The sequence below is a fragment of the Saccoglossus kowalevskii genome, chromosome 1 (genome assembly GCF_978046115.1).
Source record: "Saccoglossus kowalevskii chromosome 1, keSacKowa6.1, whole genome shotgun sequence".
Classification (NCBI taxonomy): domain Eukaryota; kingdom Metazoa; phylum Hemichordata; class Enteropneusta; family Harrimaniidae; genus Saccoglossus; species Saccoglossus kowalevskii.
In genome coordinates this window covers 8,767,949-8,788,137 of record NC_140641.1, presented here as the reverse complement: position 1 = coordinate 8,788,137, position 20,189 = coordinate 8,767,949, and the positions used below count along the sequence as shown (strand labels likewise).

Here is a 20,189-nt window from a genome sequence, read left to right as displayed (position 1 = left end):
TAGTATTCTTCGGTCCTTTACATAAACCTGTATGAACCCCAATTTATGGCATTCATCCCAACCCCTCCTTCACTAAGTGGATTTCAATTGGCTGCGATGTACCTTGAATAAAAGATATTGTCAGGAGACATCAACCGAAGTTGCGCCACTTTTTAAAAAGTACGACAGCCCTCCCAGGGATATTACACCCGACCATACAACCATTGGTGTTGTCGCATGTCTTTTTACACTCGGTTTAGTTAATTGATTGGTTTCAATAATTGACTTTAGTTTACTTAGCCAGGTTGCGTTGTTTAACTCGCTTCTGAAAATAATACTCGGATCACTGCGGTATGCGGTTGTCTGTAGCAAAACTGCCACAGCTTGCCTATTGGGCAGGGTGACTGGTTCAAACATAAACATCAAATATGGTGTATGTGGTTCCGATGAGATTTCAAAATAGTTATTTAAGGTCAGATATTAACGTATGTAGAGCGCGACGTGTACTTGAGTCAAGTGCATGGTTACCTGGCAACGACCAATCTATAAAATATATTTCACATCTACATGTAAGCTTTGCTAGCCAGGTAACATTATCATTGTCAACTTCTAAATCAATCAAATTGTGGGGGTGATAGTAGACGACATTTTTGTTTAGTATTCCGTCGCGACGATAGCGATTATTAAAATAGTTTGCACAGGAACAGCGGTGAGACAGTAAGAGACAGACAACCTGACCAGTGATAGTGGAGTGATCGTTACAGGCGGCAACTTCGTGTCGTGCAACTATTGATAAAGTTTGGGAATGCAACTACACTTGATTGATAATGTGCACGCATTCCTTTCGCATGGAGATAGAGCCAGATCAACACGGTTATACATATAAACCCGACGAAATACAATTTCGGTGTTTTCAGGTTTACGAATGTTATATAGTTTCAATTAAAAACTTTGAAAAAAAAAATAAGTCAAGCGAACGGTTCGGTTATATATCGAAAGAAATATCCAGAATTTTCAGGTTTTCTGGGGAACTAACCGCTGATATGACATTTCTTGGCTGAATAGGAATTACTTTCAGTGTGGTAATTGATGTGGACACAGTATACTTTACGCCTAAATTAACGCTGATTATCCAACAAAAACGAGACAACTGCAAAATGCGAATTTCCTGGGAACCCATCGTCTACTTGAATATTAAAAATGACTCTTGAAATAAAAGTAGTTATTTTTTCCTGTCGCCACAACGTCGACAACAGCGAAATCTCCGTAATTCTGAGTCGTTATGAAACCCGAAATATTCTGTCCAACGTATAAATTTACTTTACGGCCGAGGTTACGGACATTTTGTAATGTGGGTCACCAAAACATGCTCAATTTATTGGTTTTGAACGATAATGGCGTAGTGTCTGGTAGGAACGATGTAAAGTTACGGTACTATATTTTGTCACTGTCCCCCGATGCACGCAAAGAGTTACGAAGCGCAACAGGGTGCTGGACGCCTTTTTCTCGTGTACGATCAAGTACATATTACATGGAACACCGTAATGGACTCCAAATACGTATTTCGGGGCACAGTTAATTCAGTTTTGTATTCTCGCTGCTATCATAGCTTATTTCCCCGGCATTTCTGACCTAACGCAAACGGTTAAAATACTGAATACATAACAACACGAACGTGACGTCAGCAAGGTGTCGGTCTACCTTAGATAAATAAAACTATTCAGAATCCGAACATTTTCCGACAAACATTTTTTGTCAGCGCCGCATGTCATTATTCAAATTATTCTCTCGTCCCTGCCTTTTCTTTTTTATAATAATTAGCATATTGTTTGTTGCAATTATTAGTCATCAACCATCTTTCTGAAATGTGTATTGCAAAACCATAGACCTCATTCTAAGGTACTAGTACATGGCAAAACACATCACAGATAGAGATAGAGATTAAAGGGCGGCGGTCGTCGCGGTGCGCTGCGCATGTGCGACACTTGTGTTGATAAACATTTTTTCCCCACAATTTACTGCCGGTCACTCCTTCAGTTTGTACTCGTTGATCTGTGCAACAGTCAAAGTCGCCATCTTCAGTTTGTTTATATGAGACTCATATATCCCGCATGCGTGGCGCGACGACCACCGCCCTGTAATTTAATGTTTCAATTTGACGCAATGTTTTCCCGAATAAATAATACATACATAACTAGTGGAATGAACGATGACAACAATAGAGAACAACACAAAATAAACTAGTACACTATAGGAATTAAAACAATTCCCATGACAACACTGAGAACACATTCATTGCCTAATTTAAATCGTCTTGAAATTATTAAATTAATTGTTAACTTCTTTAAACATAACATTTGATATGCCGTAAATTGTAATGAGGACTTAAGCTATGGGATCAGTTCATGCTTCCGGCGTTATTCTCGTACATATCTCGACAAAGATTGTTCAAGGAAATATTACGACAATTGTTTCGATGCATTCCCTAGATATTAAAATATAAACGAGGACCATGTTACTGACAATAACGTGTCCCTTGTAACTTGTAATTCTATTCCCATTGAAAATACGAGTGCACGTGAGTGGCTCTCGAAATCAATGCACATTACATTATTGTTACCAAAGCTACACAAAGTGGCACTTCAAATGATTGTACATTACATAACAGATACAATGGCTACATACGCGTGACACTTCAAATCAATGTACATTACATTACATTACATTACATTACATTACATTACATTACATTACATTACCATATCTCCATACGTGTAACACTTTAAATCAATATACATGATCACATTACGGTTATCATAGCTACACACCACTGGCAACTCAAATATTTATGTAAAATATCAGTTCAAATAAGAATTTATAAAAATGGGATAGCAAATGTTCTGTTTCTTTCGTGAATTTCCCGGGCATTGGGAGAGGGGGTGGGGCTACGCACATTTGGAGAGTGACGACCGCACTGCATGTGATCGATACCTGGGCACGTAGGCAACTAAACAAAGCACATATAGCACAGTGCTATGAAAACCAGCTATGTGATTTACCACAAAGTGAATATGGTGTGGTCGTATCTGGTTGAGTCTTACCATGGACGTACTAGAGTCTCTAGTACGTCCATGGTCTTACTGACTTTGACGATGCTGTCGTTCGTACGATTGAATGTGAGGGCGCTGCCGTTAGTACTACAGTTGCTTGTTATTTTTAAAAGGTCCAAAATAACCTCCCTCATATAGGCTCTTGATCATATGTTGTTACCATGACAACATACGTATTGTCTTATTTTCGCACTTCATCTACACGGTTTACCTGGATGGCAAAACACTTAACATATAATGCAAATATAATGTAAATAAACACAATTTTCGGTCGTATAAAGGCTGGAACGGGTTCAGACTGATTCGCCCCTTATTGTGTCGACATGGTCGTAGTCGAAATCTTGTGATGTTGATCACTACGGGGCGTCTCCCGGGTCGCCTTGAAGTAACCGAAGTTCTACGCCCTTTTAAGCGGAACCAATAGATTTATATAAAATTTGAATGAAGGAAATAACAAAATTGTCATTTCAGAGGAAATAAAATACATATTTAGAATCAATCTTAGGGATACTTAGGGATGCATTGACTGGAACAAGTAAAACCAAATTGGATAGAAAATATAAACAAGTATAAACTGTTATCATACTCATCAACTACAATTTAATAATACATATGAATTTTCATCCCAAGCCACCGAGAATAATTCCGATAGAAATTTGCACAAAAGAAAACCAGTGTAAAATGCAATTCCCATGACATTTCGGACACTTGTTTTTTTTTAAAAAAAACTGGCTGGTGACCCATTTTTTCTCTACTTGGATATTTTAATGGTATTAACCCATAATATAAAAGCACGAAGAAGACGACAAATAATCTTCAATTCAGTCAGAATGTCATTTGTATATGCTCTTTTTATTATGCCGTCTTATTTAATATATTTTGTAATTAATCACTTATTGCTACAACCTAATGTCAATTTCTATTCAAGGAGGCAATGAATTAGAGGATGAAATGAATAAGACTTTCCAGTCGCCGTTCAGGCGTAGTGGTACTGGTTGATTAATGTCGACCATATGTCTGTTCCCATCTATTTGGCATGTCGCGGCGAACAAATAATAACCATAGTGAAGGTCAGCATCCAGGTTAGTTGATTCAAAAAGGATTTAAGTCGAACACACTATATCAATAGTCACGTTATTTATGTTATATATTACAACCTCTGCCACATTATAATACTGAAAACTAGTTTGGTTACAAAATCGAGGAGATAAACGGACTTTCTTCATTGACACATTTTGCAATTCGAGATTTCTTAAATGCGATATTTTTTGGTCAAATATCCTAAAATCGTACCTCTGATCAGCGAAAATTGTAATTTTTTTTGGAGAAAAAATGCTACCGCCACCAACGGCAGCGGTTAAAGTCTGAAAGCAATTACAATACCGAGAACTAGAATCAATATAACAGTATTATATTTCTTTCTAGCATTCTTGAGTTAGTATTATAAATTATCTTTGTTTAATGATAGCTATGTCCACACTACAATAGCCATGGCCATCTTTGGGTAGCTATGTTTACATTAACATAGTAATTACCTTATATGGATGTGGTAGAATAAAATAAAACATGCAGCTCAATAAGTTGTTTTCGTAGTGTTATTATATATACAGCACATACATGGTGTCATAAATACTGAACATACATGGTGTCATTATATACACAGCCCATACATGGTGACATTATATACACAGCCCATACATGGAGTCATTATATACACAGCACATACATAGTGTCATTATATACACAGCCCATACATGGTGTCATAAATACTGAACATACATGGTGACATTATATACACAGCCGATACATGGTGTTATTATATACACAGCACATACATGGTGTCATTATATACACAGCACATACATGGTGACATTATATACACAGCCCATACATGGTGTCATTATATACACAGCCCATCAATGGTGTCATTATATACACAGCACATACATGGTGTCATTATATACACAGCACATACATGGTGACATTATATACACAGCACATACATGGTGTCATTACATGCACAGCACATACATGGTGTCATTATATACACAGCCCATACATGGTGTCATTATATATACTGAACATACATGGTGTCATTATATACACTGCACATACATGGTGACATTATATACACAGCCCATACATGGTGTCATTATATACACAACCCATACATTGTGTCATTATATACACAGCCCATACACGGTGTCATTATATACACAGCACATACATGGTGTCATTATATACACTGTACATACATGGTGACATTATATACACAGCACATACATGGTGTCATTATATACACAGCCCATACATGGTGTCATTATATATACTGAACATACATGGTGTCATTATATACACTGCACATACATGGTGACATTATATACACAGCCCATACATGGTGTTATTATATACACAACCCATACATGGTGTCATTATATACACAGCCCACACATGGTGTCATTATATATACTGAACATACATGGTGTCATTATATACACAGCACATACATGGTGTCATTATATACACAGCCCACACATGGTGTCATTATATATACTGAACATACATGGTGTCATTATATACACAGCCCATACATGGTGTCATTATATACACAGCCCATACATGATGTCATTATATACACAGCCCATACATGGTGTCATTATATATACTGAACATACATGGTGTCATTATATACACTGCACATACATGGTGACATTATAAATACTGAACATACATGGTGTCATTATGTACACAGCCCACACATGGTGTCATTATATATACTGAACATACATAGTGGCATTATATACACAGTACATACATGGTGTCATTATATACACAGCCCATACATGGTGTCATTATATATACTGAACATACATGGTGTCATTATATACACTGCACATACATGGTGACATTATATATACTGAACATACATGGTGTCATCATATACACAGCCCATACATGGTGTCATTATATACACAGCACATACATGGTGTCATTATATACACAGCACATACATGGTGTCATTATATACACAACACATACATGGTGTCATTATATACACAGCCCATACATGGTGTCATTATATACACAGCTCATACATGGTGACATTATATACACAGCCCATACATGGTGTCATTATATACACAGCCCATACATGGTGACATTATATACACAGCCCATACATGGTGTCATTATATATAAACTGTGCTTACATAGTGACAATATATAATGAACAAATCTGAAAAAGAAATTTTACTGAAATTATTTATTCTATAGAAAACCAACATTTAGATATTTAATTCGTCTGAGCGCCCTCTCTAGTCAAACATGAGAAAAATAAAAGATTGTTATCTAATGATATTTGCAGGACAATTATTGATGCCATGGTAACCACTTAATATGAAAAGAGAGAAGCCACATTACTGAGCGGGACCTCGCCGTGTTATCAGTCCTGAGTGAGTCTCCATCTCACTGATGGTAAACGACAAATGAATTCACTTTAAATTACTATGCATTATGATTGATATCAAGTGAGCTGCTTAAAGTGTGAAGATCACTTGCACTGAACCCGTCAGTACGTGACAATCTAGCCAAGCTTTCCACAGTCTCTCTCTGCGCTCACTTACTCTGACCGGATCGTCTGTACTTTGCTGCGTCTCAATCGATCACCACTCAAACCCTGGGAAATCGTCAGTGTAGGTACGTTACGTTCTCGTATATTCCCCCTATCACAGCTGGATACAATATAAATCAGTTTTGTAACACTATGCAATGTATTCGCTCTTCAAATATCTATGCTTTATTTTACAAATCTAACATTTTGCGGTCTGCCAATCAAGGGATTGTCGGTTTGCCTGTCGTTTATGCGTATTCTAATCATTTGGAATATGCGGATCATTGTCATAATAGAGGTGCACAACTTAATTATATTGGAATAGTACAGAATAGCAAGGATTTGTTTCCCAATAATTTAATATTCGAGTAAGCATTCAGTTTCTTCAAGGCCGCAATATGAGGCCCCACGGCGTTCCACTGATCTATGTGCGTGTCATATTATATGAGTGACACAGATTTTACGATAAACGCAATGGACATAGGTTAAATTAAGGTTCCAGTGCAGGTGTTATTTTTTCCTGATTTAATTACTAGATAAATATCAAAACGCTAAATTAGACATTGTTATGCAAGATGTAAACTGTATTCACTTATTAAAAATTCTGTTTGTTTAACAGTTTCATTTGCTGCATTACAATGCCTGAGTGCATTGGAGGGGCCTACAGGGTACTAAGTTGTACTTTTAAATAAGACTCGTCAGTTTACTACGAAGAACTACCAATTGCGTTGGCATGGTTAATTTATCCTCTGTAATCATGCTATTTAAACGTAGCTTTTAAGTTTAAATTGCCTGACTTGAGTAGCCGTGTTGTCCGAGTATCAGTCAGGGGTCCAGTAGTTACAAACTCCACGCTATCTTTACATCTCTCGTCTAATTTACCAACTAGGATTGCAGCCTCTATTTAACATACTGTATCGTCAAGGTCGTGTCAACTCTATATTCAGTGTATCGCTAGTTATTCTCTTATTTTTGTTGACAACTTCGTGTCGTCAATCGACAATGTTGTAATTGACGTGATATACAGCATAGCGTGATAAGTCAGTATAATTGCAAGGGGATTTGAAGATATCCATCCGCCAGATATGATCCATTAGGCTAGTCAACAGGGAGCAAGCTCTACTTTAATCTTCTTGTCCACTGCGCGCAACAAAATAGTTGATTGATGAGTGTTTTGAATGATATTTTAATGTAAACAGACATTTTTGTACCGATATGTACAACTCGTATCGGTGTTTTCTCTACTTGGTGGGCCTCAATGACATGTTCATCTACCCAGTATGCCTCATTGACAGAATTACGTACTCGACGTACCTCAATGAGAGAGCCTAAATGACAGAATTACATATTAAATTCAATGAAAACAAATCAATGAAAGAATTACATACTCAAAGTGCATTGAGAACACTTCAATGACACATTTACGTACTCAATGTGCATCAATGATATAGCCTTAATGGCAGGATTATATGCTTTATTGTGTATCAATGAGAGCACCCCAATAACTGAATTATATTTATGCCTCAATGAGAGTCCCAATGACAGAGTTTCGTAACCAACGTTCCCAAATTACGTACTTTATGTGCTTCAAGTACCTTAATGACGGAATTCATGCTCAATGTGCTTCGTACCTCAATGACATAACGACTTACTCATCTTGCCTCAATGGGAGAGTCTCGGTGACATAATTGTGTACTCAACCTGCCTTAGTGAGAACACCCCAGTAACAGATTTACGTATCTAATGTGTGTCAATTAAAGAACCTTAATGACAAAATTACATATTGATGCGCCTCAATGAAAGAGCCTCAATGACAGAATGGTGTGCTTTAGAATCTATCACGGTACGTCTAAATGAAAAACAAACCCCAGTGACAGAATTACGTAATCACTGTGCGTCAATGACATAATTACGTAGTCATTGTACCGAGGCATGGCGAAACGTTACACTGCAATGTTAAACAAGCTGCCAATTATATTTTAATGCCAGTGGGTTTGATTTTATTCGCGAATACAAATTTATCTAAATAGTTTGTGCTATCTTGAATTATAGTGCTAGTGGCAGGGGAGCTATTAATTCATTTAGATGTTCCGCCTCGATAGTCGTCATCTAACGAGTAGTGCTGCTTCGTAATTAATGTGATTAAGTAGCGAGGTTTAATTATGTGTCCAATTTTTGAATTAACATATTTAGTACATTTTATGGATGAATGGTCATAAATATGAACAATTTTCTATTTACCAAATAATCTCATTAATTTTAACTATCTAATCTAATTAGAAAATATAGCCAAATTTTCGTTGAATGTTTGTCTTGTTTTAAACTGAATATCCACTAGTACAATTATTCAATTGTTTTTTCAGTAATATAATTGTTCGATCATGTGGCACTTGTTTCTCAAATATAGATATCTACTAAGATAGTGTCATGCCAGACGGAATTTGGGTGTGGGTGTGGGTTTAGTAATTAATATTGTACTGGCAGACTGAATTGGGTTGGGGATAGTGATTGGTACTGGACTTCTAGACTGGTTTGAATTGGGGATAGTGATTGGGTACGGTACTGCTAGATTGGGTTAGATTGGGGATAGTGATTTGTACTGGACTGATAGACTGGAATGAATTGTGGATAGTGATTGGTACAAGACTGCTAGATTGGATTGAATTGGGGATAGTGATTGGATACGGTACTGTTGGTTTGGGTTGGATTGGGTCGGAACAGGGATGGTTGCAAGTTAGTGTCATACATAGGCTGCCAGACTGAATTTGGGTGTGGGTAGATGTTTATTAATTAATACTGTACTGGCAGACTGACCTGGGTTGGGGATAGTGATTGGTACTGGACTGCTAGACTGAGTTGAATTGGGGATAGTGATTGGTACTGAAATGCTAGACTGAGTTGAATTTGGGATAGTGATTGGTACTGAACTGCCAGACTGCGTTTAAATTGGGATAGTAATTGGGCACTGTACTGCTAGATTGGGTTGTATTGGGTCGGGGGGACAGGGTTGGTTGCAAACTGTATAATATTTGAGTCGTGTGTTGGTGGTGGTTGGGGAGTCGTACTAGTTAATGTAGTTTGTTTGGATGGAGATGAAGACAGCCATACTGGTAATGCAGTTTGTTTGGGTGTGGTTGGGGACAGTCATACTAGTAACGTAGATCGTTTTAGTGGGGTTGGGAGAGTCGTACTGATAATTTAGTCTGATTGGGTGGGGTTGGGGGAGTCGTACTTGTAAAGTATTCGATTAGGGTGGGGATGGGGACAACCATACTGGTAATTTAGTCTGATTGGGTGGGGTTGGGGGAGTCGTACTGGTAAAGTGTTCTATTTGGGTGGGGATGGGGACAGCCATACTGATAATGTAGTCTGTTTAGGTGTGGTTGTGGACAGTCAGATTGGAAGTGTAGTCTGAGTGGGGTTGGGGACAGTCAAACTGGTAATGTAGTCTGATTGGGTGAGGTTGGGTAGTCGCACTGATAATGTATTCTGTTTGGGAGGGGCTAGGGACAGCCATACTGGTAATTTAGACTGTTTTGGTGGGGTTGGGGACAGTCATATTGGTTGTTATTCTGATTGGTCGGGCTTAGAGACAACCAGAATGGGTGATATATAATTTGGGTTGGGCTGAAGACCGTTGAGGTATATACAAATACCACATAATATGTGTATATTTATAAATATTTCCTAATTTCACATTCAAACTGAATCAAGTTTCTATCGGTTAATTGAACAGCATTGGAACGTTTTCAAATGACGTTGTTGCGCACTGTCCTCATCGTTTGGATGGTTTGATTCAAATGCCATTCATAACAAAACATATAAACAAATAGAAATGCCTTTATTGTGCCGAGAGTAGGGTGAGTGCATCAAATCAGAAAAAATAATAATGCTGCTGCTGCTGCTTCAGATTGCAATTGTAAATTTTGTCTTGCTTGAAGCTGTGCTTTTATTTCTTTCCCGTTTCTTCTGTTTCATGTTTTGTCATGTAATTTGTTTTCAATTTAATGTATATAGTTTAATCAGTATTTTTTTTCCAGATGTATTACCAACCTGCACGTTACGTCTGTATTTCAAAGTTAAATAAAGTAATTGATTGATTGATTAATTGGTTATGTACATTCTGATAGGGTGGGATTATGGTCCATCAGACTAGTAGTGTACTATCGGATGGGGTGGGGGAGGGACCGCCGAATTTGGTAATGTATAGTCTGTATGTTGTGTGGGTGTGGTTGGGGACGGTCAGAACAGGTAATGAACTGCCTGATTGTATTGGATGTGGGCCTGATTGTGGAGAAGGTAAAATAGTGTGCTTGGATGTGCTTTAGACTGTTACACTCGGTATTATACTGATTAGGTGGGTAAGATAATGATGTCAGATGTTTAATTTCGTCAGCTTTTTCTTTACATATCACTTTTATCGTAAATGCTCTAATTAGGTATACAAGGCTCATCCTTAATATTTGAGCTCATATTGTTAGTCCCCGTTTGGACAGATGTATTGGTTTGACGATCCGATTCAAAATGGCCGAATGGCGGCAATTTTTGTGCTAAAAAATCAAGCATTTCAAGCATTTTGTTTTTCAGATTCGATTCAAAATGGCCGACCGGTGGATATTTTGTTTTAATTAATGCTGTTCCAGAGCAATATCTCTCAATATGGACAAGTACTCGTTTGTCGATCAGATACAGGATGACTGAATGTCAATCATTTTAATGTTAAAAATCATCATTAGCTTCTGTATATAACTTAAATTTGATAACTAACGGGGACTGTGCCATGCATACTGTAACTGTAACCACCTATCAACCGCTTATTCACCTGAGTACATGTTTTCATTAAATAAAAACCGTTTCATCAATATTGTAGCTCATGAAAAACCTCACTGAGAGCTATTTTTTAACTCATTCTCCAGCATTGAGACTTCTTAAATCGGTTATACATTATCTACAAATCAGGTTGGTATTAGTGTTTATTAAAAGTTGGGCCGATTAGTTAAACTGAAGTGAAGCACATTTGTTGGTTCGTTGTTTGTCGTGTAAATTGATGAGTAGTAGGCAATTACTATTTTACAACAAGACCCTGGGATTCAATCAATCATTCATAATCAGAATCACGATGTCTGTATTTTATAACTCTTCCACATGGATGAGCGCTACCGTTGAACACATATTGAGTGTAATTGAGTTTCCAGTCTGCAAGAAGTTTCAATAAAAAGCTGAGTTTCAAAAAAAGCTGAGTATCCAACCTAAAATACAACTTACAAAGTACAACATAACATGATATTAACCGTTTTACGAGGAGATATTCGGTCGTGGGTCGAGGGCAGTTGGCATTTGAATTTATACGGAGTGTGTATGTGTTGCAGCTGGGGGTTGCGGGTGCTGCATCTATGGTGTGTGGATGTTGCACTTCTGGAGTATGGGTACTGCACCATTGGTGTGTGGACGCTGCACCTGTGGTGTGCGGATGCTGCACATGTGGGTGTTCCACCTATTGGATGTGGTACTACAAATATTGGGGAATAATTAAAGAAGTTTAGTGCCCAACCTGAAAGAAGTTTCAATGTCAATTAATACCCCCTTTTAGCGTACAACTTAAAGGTAAAATATAACCTTTGGCCTACACTGGTAATGGATAATCTCGACTTTACAAGTATTTTACAAAAAAATCCTTGAGGTTTCCAGACAATATTTCCGGGAATCAGACTTTGTCGAGCGGAGCTTATCATATGAGTGATTGTCCGTCGGCGTCCGGCGTCCGGCGTCCGTCGTTCGTCGTTCGTCGTCCGTGTCAATGTTTTACTTTTTCGACTTCTTCTTGAAAACTACAAGCCTGAATGCTTTGATACTTGGTGTGTATGTACCTGGGGTAGACCTCTCTTAGATTTGTTCATTTCATGATGATATCTTCAATTCTCTAATTTTGGTGAATATTTTTGTAATTTTTGGTAAAAAGTGATATTTTCGACTTCTTGTTAAAAACCGCAAGTCCAATTGCTTTGATATTACATATATAGATGCTACATGTTGACCTTTCTGAGATTTGTTCATTTCGTGATGATATCTTTAATTCGCTAATTTTGGTAAATATTTTTGTCATTTTTGGTAAAAAGTGATATTTTTTACTTCTTGTTAAAAACCACAAGTCCAATTGCATTGATATTACATATATAGGTACTACATGTGGACCTCTCTCAGATTTGTCTATTTCATGATGATATCTTCAATTCTCTAATTTTGATGAATATTTTTTGTCATTTTTGGTAAAAAGTGATATTTTCAACTTCTTGTTAAAAACCTCAAGTCCAATTGCTTTGATATTACATATAAAGGTACTACATGTGGACCTCTCTCAGATTTGATCATTTTGTAATGATATCTTCAATTCTCTAATTTTGGTGAATATTTTTGTCATTTCTGGTAAATAGTGATATTTTCAACTTCTTGTTAAAAACCGCAATCATTTATGGTGAAAAATGGTATTTTTGAATTCTTGTTGAAAACAGCAAGTCCCATTGCATTGATACTATGCATATTGTTCATTTTCTAATGATATCTTCTTCTAATTGAAATGTGCATTGCGGAGCTATCTCAGCCAAGAGGCTGCTTGTTTAGATAACTGGTCCCTTGTGACTTGCTTGAAGTAAATTGCTTGAATAATGGTTAATTGTAATTTGGTGAATTGCTTGAACGGTGTCTGGATCATCGTGATTTTGTGAATTGCATAAATGGCCACTGAGTTTTGTTGGCCACGTGAATTGATCTCTTGTGACTTGGTGAATTGTATGAATATTCACTTGTCCCTTGTAAGTTGGTGAACTGTCACTGGTTCCTTGTGACTTGGTGACTTTCGTGATTGTTCATTGTACCCTTGCGACCTAGTGAATTGTGTGAATTGTCACTGGTACCTTGTGATTTGGTGAATTGCTTGAATGTTCACTTGTCCCTTGAGACTTGGTGAATGGCTTGAATGTTCACTCGTCCCTTGTGACTTGGTGAATTGCTTGAATGTTCAATGGTCCCTTGTAACTTGATGAATTGCTTGAATGTTCACTGGTTCCTTGTGACTTGGTGACTTGCTTGAGTGTTCACTTGTGACTTGGTGAATTGCTTGAATGTTCACTTGTGACTTGGTGAATTGCTTGAATGTTCACTGGTCCCTTGTGACTTGGTGAATTGCTTGAATGTTCACTGGTCCCTTGTGACTTGGTGAATGGCTTGAATGTTCACTGGTTCCTTGTGACTTGGTGAATTGCTTGAATGTTCACTTGTGACTTGGTGAATTGCTTGAATGTTCACTTGTGACTTGGTGAATTGCTTGAATGTTCACTTGTGACTTGGTGAATTGCTTGAATGTTCACTGGTCCCTTGTGACTTGGTGAATGGCTTGAATGTTCACTGGTCCCTTGTGACTTGGTGAATTGCTTGAATGTTCACTGGTCCCTTGTGACTTGGTGAATTGCTTGAATGTTCACTAGTCCCTTGTGACTTGGTGAATTGCTTGAATGTTCACTTGTGACTTGGTGAATTGCTTGAATGTTCACTTGCCCCTCGTGACTTGGATTGCAGGAAAGGACGCATGCTGTTCTTATTTTTTATGGGAATGTATCTTACAGAATAAAAGGGTGCATGACGGAAGAATGGCGAATCTATCATGAGATGGATCACTAATGTAACTGTTAAATGCGTTCATTTTGATTTATTGTTTTTTCTATAATGTCCCAGCTGCATGGTTATTATTGATTAATTATTTAATAGAAAGGCAAATTATCCGTCATAATTTCTCGTGAATAAGTCAATTTTTTATGACAGTTTGTAGCCATTATTTTTTCGGGTATGATTAAAATACAGTGTTCCTATTTTCTCCCCCTTGAAATAAATTTGAATACGCTCCAACGTTTTAATTCTGTATACCAGCTTCATTCAGTGGCAACACTATCCAGCGGCTTGACTCATTCAAACATTTACTCACTACTCACAGAAACAGACCAAGACCGCATCCTCAACACAGATATTATACTTACTTATGTATGAACTATGAAATGAGGTAAAATAACTAAAACACACGTTATTTATTTTTTCATTTTACATTGACATAATATGTACAACATTAATCAATAATTGACATGTTATAACAAGAGTGGACTGTTTTATTTACTTGATACTTAATTGCAGGCAATACTATGCAAAGCCAAGCAGTGCTGTGGTTTGTCACTCTGTACGCTAAATATAAATTTTATATATATTTAGGACTTTTTTTTAATATCATATACTGGAGTCTATGTTACAGGTCCCATGGCAAGAAATGTATATACGCTGTAAACGATGATTGGGCACGATTCGTCTAACAAGAATAATTGAGCAGCTGGCGTCACGCTGGGTGTAATGGGCGGTGCCGTTGGCATTCTCCTAGTTAATCACAGCTCTTTGTTAACAATTAATAAAACCTACACACATTATAAATATTTATAACCAGTTGCTAATTGAAATGGAGGGGAAACGACAGTAGTTTATTAATTATTGGCAAGCCTCAATTGTTAATTCTTGTATCACGACCGCCAAACACATCCATCTAAATTGAAATTCTAGTCTACCCATTCATGTTCGTAAAGAATTCACTAACATAGTGACATGATACTTATACTGCATAATAACATATTCCGTATTTTTGTTTTTGTATATTATTAGGCATTGCAAGTATATGGGCGTATCACCATGGTTTCCTGTGCATTATTCGCGTGTATATATATATCTCTAATGCTAAATTATAGTGCCCAAGCTGACGAAGATTATGATTACGTGGTATCTACTATGTACGGCAAGGTCCGTGGATATCGCATACAAGTTACAGAGAAATATGTAGATCAATATTTGGGTATCCCGTATGCCACGCCACCCGTCGACGAATTACGTTTTAAACCAACCACACCTCATCAACCATGGAAAGGCACGTTGAATGGTACACGGTATGGTAAAGGGTGTATGCAGTTACCAGATACTCAATTCGGCGATTTTGAAGGTACTAATATGTGGAATCCTAATGTCTTACTTGATGAAGATTGTCTGTATCTTAATGTGTGGACACCACATCCAAGACCAACTAATGCTGCAGTTATGGTTTGGATTTATGGAGGCGGATTTGTAGCTGGTGTAGCCTCATTGGAAGTATATCATGGAGCTACCCTTGCTGCCACAGAGGGAACCATCGTGGTGTCGTTCAACTACCGCGTTGCATCATTGGGATTCTTCTACCTGGGTCACGAGGACGCGCCTGGCAATATCGGACTGCTAGACCAAGTATTAGCTTTGCAGTGGGTTCAAGACAATATCATTCATTTTGGTGGCGATCCTACTAGAGTTACAATATTCGGAGAAAGTGCTGGATCTGTTAGTGTTGGATTGCATCTGCTCTCACCTGTGAGTCGCAATTTGTTTGCGCGAGCTATCCTTCAAAGTGGAACACCTAATAATCCCTGGGCCACTGTGACGGCAGACGAAGCTCGGCGTAGAAGTCTAAAATTATCCAAAGAATTAGGATGTTATAATGAACATAGTATGACCAATAATGAAGACATTGCTTTGTGTATGCGAAGGCAGGATGCACGAGATTTAATAAGCAGTGAATGGTTTGACGATATGCATGGCATTTATCGTTTTCCATTTATACCAGTTGTTGATGGGACGTTCCTCACAGAAACACCCCAATCGTCATTAGAAAGACATGCATTCAAACCTACCTCTGTCATGCTTGGGACCAATAAAGACGAAGGACCATTTTTCATCATTTATTATGTACCAGAGTTTCGTTATGACAATGAGAGCTTAATTGATCGATCTGTTTATAAAAAGGCTATAGACATTGGTTTTAAACATCTGAACAAATTTGGGCGTGATGCTGTTGCTTTCAGGTACATCAACTGGTGGGACACTAATGAAGGTGCTATGTTACGTGATGGATTCAGTAATATGATTGGTGATGAAAACATTCATTGTCCTGCCCAAGAGTTTGCATATTCATATGCCACTGGCCAGGAGGATGTGTATTTATATTATTTCACACAACGTGCATCCAATAGTTTGTTTCATCCATGGATGGGAGTGCTACACGGTGATGAAATTGCATATGTATTTGGACTGCCACTTCATGAACAAGGTAATTACTCAACTGGGGATATTGCTGTCAGTCGTCACGTCATGAGAAGCTGGGCTAACTTTGCCAAAACTGGGTATGTATTATTAATCTGGTAAAACTGACTCTCGATGACCATAATTGTAATACAACATATAGTAGAATTATTTTATTTTTTGTTCATTGGTTCTTTTTATTCTGTTTTGTGCACAGAAATCCTAATAAATCTTCATTGGACGAGGTGGTAGAAGAAAAGTGGCAGAAATACACACCGTCAGAAAAACACAATTTTGTGATAAGTGCGGCAACCCTCCCAGATGGAGAACCAAACTCAAGAGGTTCACGACTGGATTACTGTGCATTTTGGAGAGAATATATTCCTAATTTAGTTACAACTACTGGTAAGTACGGGTGATGATTTTATGAAACACAACATATTTTGTGTATATGTGTATTTCTTGGAAAAGCATGATCCAGTGATGATTTAATTATTTGTGTCAATTCATATACAACTATGCATGTCATTGTAGCGTATTATTTGCCAGGTTTGATTTACTCAGCTGTTCTATCACTAATCTCATCAATTCTGATGACAAAATACCATCAGTCCCAGGCAGCTCTCTGAAGCCAAAATACCATCAGTCAAAGACTGCTCTCTGAAACCAAAATACCATCAGCCCCAAACTGCTCTCTGAAACCAAAATACCATCAGTCCCAGACTGCTCTCTGAAACCAAAATAACATCAGTTCCAAACTGCTCTCTGAAACCAAAATACCATCAGTCCAAGACTGCTCTCTGAAACCAAAATACCATCAGCCCAAAACTGCTCTCTGAAACCAAAATACCATCAGTCCCAAACTGCTCTCTGGAACCAAACTACCATCAGTCCCAGACTGCTCTCCGAAGCCAAAATACCATCAGTCCCAGACTGCTCTCTGAAACTAAAATACCATCAGTCCCAGACTGCTTTCTGAAACCAAAATACCACAAGTCCCAGACTGCTCTCTGAAGCCAAATTACCATTGGTTCCAGACTGCTATCTGAAGCCAAAATACCATCAGTTCCAGACTGCTCTCTGAAACCAAAATACCATCAGTCCCAGACTGCTCTCTGAAACCAAAATACCATCAGTCCCAGACTGCTCTCTGAAGCCAAAATACCATCAGTCCCAGACTGCTCTCTGAAGCCAAAATACCATCAGTCCCGGACTGCTCTCTGAAGCCAAAATACCATCAGTTTCAGGCTGCTCTCTGGAGCCAAAATACCGTCAGTCCCAGATTGTTTTCTTTCACCAAACTACTCTAAGTCTCAAGCTACTCTCTGAAGCCAAACTACCACCAACCCTAGACTGCTCTCTGGAGTCAAACAACCATAAGTTCCAGACTGTTTTCTGCAGCCAAACTACCACCAGTCTGAGACTTCTCTCTGGAGCCAAAATACCATCAGTCCGAGACTGATTTCTAAAGCTAAACTACCATCAGTCTGAGACTTTTCTCTGGAGCCAAAATACCATCAGTCCCAGACTGCTTTCTGGAGCCGAACTACCATCGGTCCCAGGCTGCTCTCTGAACTCAAACTACCATCGGTCCCAGACTGATTTCTAAAGCTAAACTACTACCAGTCTGAGACTTCTCCCTGGAGCCAAAATACCATCAGTCCCAGACTGCTTTCTGGAGCCCAAAAGCAATCAGTTTCATACTGCTTTCTGAAGCCAAACTACTACCATCAGTCTCACTGCTCTCTGTACCCAAACAATCATCAGTCCCAGGCTGCTTTTAAAGCCAAATTACCGGTAGTTTCAGACCACTCTAGAAAGCAGACGGTCATACAGTAATGAATATTTCTTATATGTTCGAGGAGGGTCACACAACAACAATCACTGTACATTAGTGGTATGTTAGTGGTATTGATTTTTCATATAACAGAAATGTTGTGTATCCAGCGAATACAAATGTTAATGATTAATTCGATTTCAATGTACAGTATCGAAAACAATATTAAATATGTATGTTCTCGTCCATATTGCATCTCAAACAATTGAAAATGAAATTTGAAGCAAGTTAGTGTTTCATTTTGACGTGTATATTTTCCACTTGTACATAAATGCAGTAATTACATCAATATCAGTAAATGCCCCCATTATATACATGGTGTCATTCTATCTACTGCACATAAATTGTGTCATTATATACACTGCATATATATATATGGTGTCCTTATATGCACTGCGCATACATGGTGTCATATACATTGCACATATATGTTGTCATTATATTCAATGCACATACATGGTGCCATTATATGCACTGCACATACATCATGTCATTATATACACTGAATGTATGAGGTGTCATATACAATGTGCATGAATAGTGTCATTATAGATATGCATGATGTCATTATGTTATATAATATGCATTATCTTTATAAACTCTCCACACTGTCACTGTCAATATCTGTATTGTATTGTATTTGATTTCATTGTGAATATTATGAATCCAAAATGACACTTGGATGTTCACAATTTCATTCACAATTCTGTATGTTCATATTTCGTTGTTTCAGCTGATATTAAAGAAGAAGAGCAAAAATGGAAAGAGGAATTCCATCGATGGAGCACTAAATATATGGTGGACTGGAAAGCAGAATTTAACCATTATGTTACTAACCGGGGACAAGGATGTGATGCGGATGTCAACGAATGAAATGTCGAAACACTGAGAACTAAGGCACAAGCATTCTGATAGACAGACATACATAGGAACATATGGCGCTCAATGCATGTGTTTGGTTGACGAGAAGCACTCATGTATGTAGCTAGCTAGGTAAACATGTGTGATATGAATGAGTAGCGAATAGGATTATGGGGTCCCGGCAAGGAAAGGCGCCCTGATAGACAGAGACAGGGAGGCAGGTATCAGTATTACGATTGTTGTCTGAGTATAGGTCATTCTCTTTTATACTTCCGTTAAACGGGTGGTGTTTTTATGAAACATTTTCACGTGAGTTATTTATGACACTAATAATAAAAATACGTACACGTTTCTGTAATATGGACTGATATGGTCATGTGACATGGTCATATATTTGAATCATACTTCCAGTGTCAAATTGTATTATTGTATTGTAATATTTATTGTTTGGTTAGATAACAACTCTGTGTGATATGTATTACATGTTTTTTCTATACAAATTTCCTGTTGTTATGTGGAGTCTATGGAACAATGGATTTTCATAACTCATTTATTGAGCAATAATAATATTTAAATAATATTGTATGTTATATATGTAAGTAAATAATGAAATGTTGGAATATATGTAAATACGGCTTGGTATTATTTAATGATTAGAAGTAAC

At 37.7% G+C, this 20,189-nt stretch overlaps 1 protein-coding gene across 1 annotated transcript; it reads left to right on the top strand.

Annotated features, from left to right (window-relative positions):
• The first annotated feature begins 6,675 nt into the window (after positions 1 to 6,675).
• On the top strand, positions 6,676 to 19,537 carry LOC100370293 (acetylcholinesterase-like). Its single transcript, NM_001319968.1, has 4 exons — positions 6,676 to 6,785; positions 15,391 to 16,928; positions 17,045 to 17,232; positions 19,398 to 19,537. Exons 2-4 carry the CDS (start codon positions 15,418 to 15,420, stop codon positions 19,535 to 19,537), a joined length of 1,839 nt encoding a protein of 612 aa, NP_001306897.1. The 5' UTR covers positions 6,676 to 6,785; positions 15,391 to 15,417.
• Positions 19,538 to 20,189: the final 652 nt, after the last annotated feature.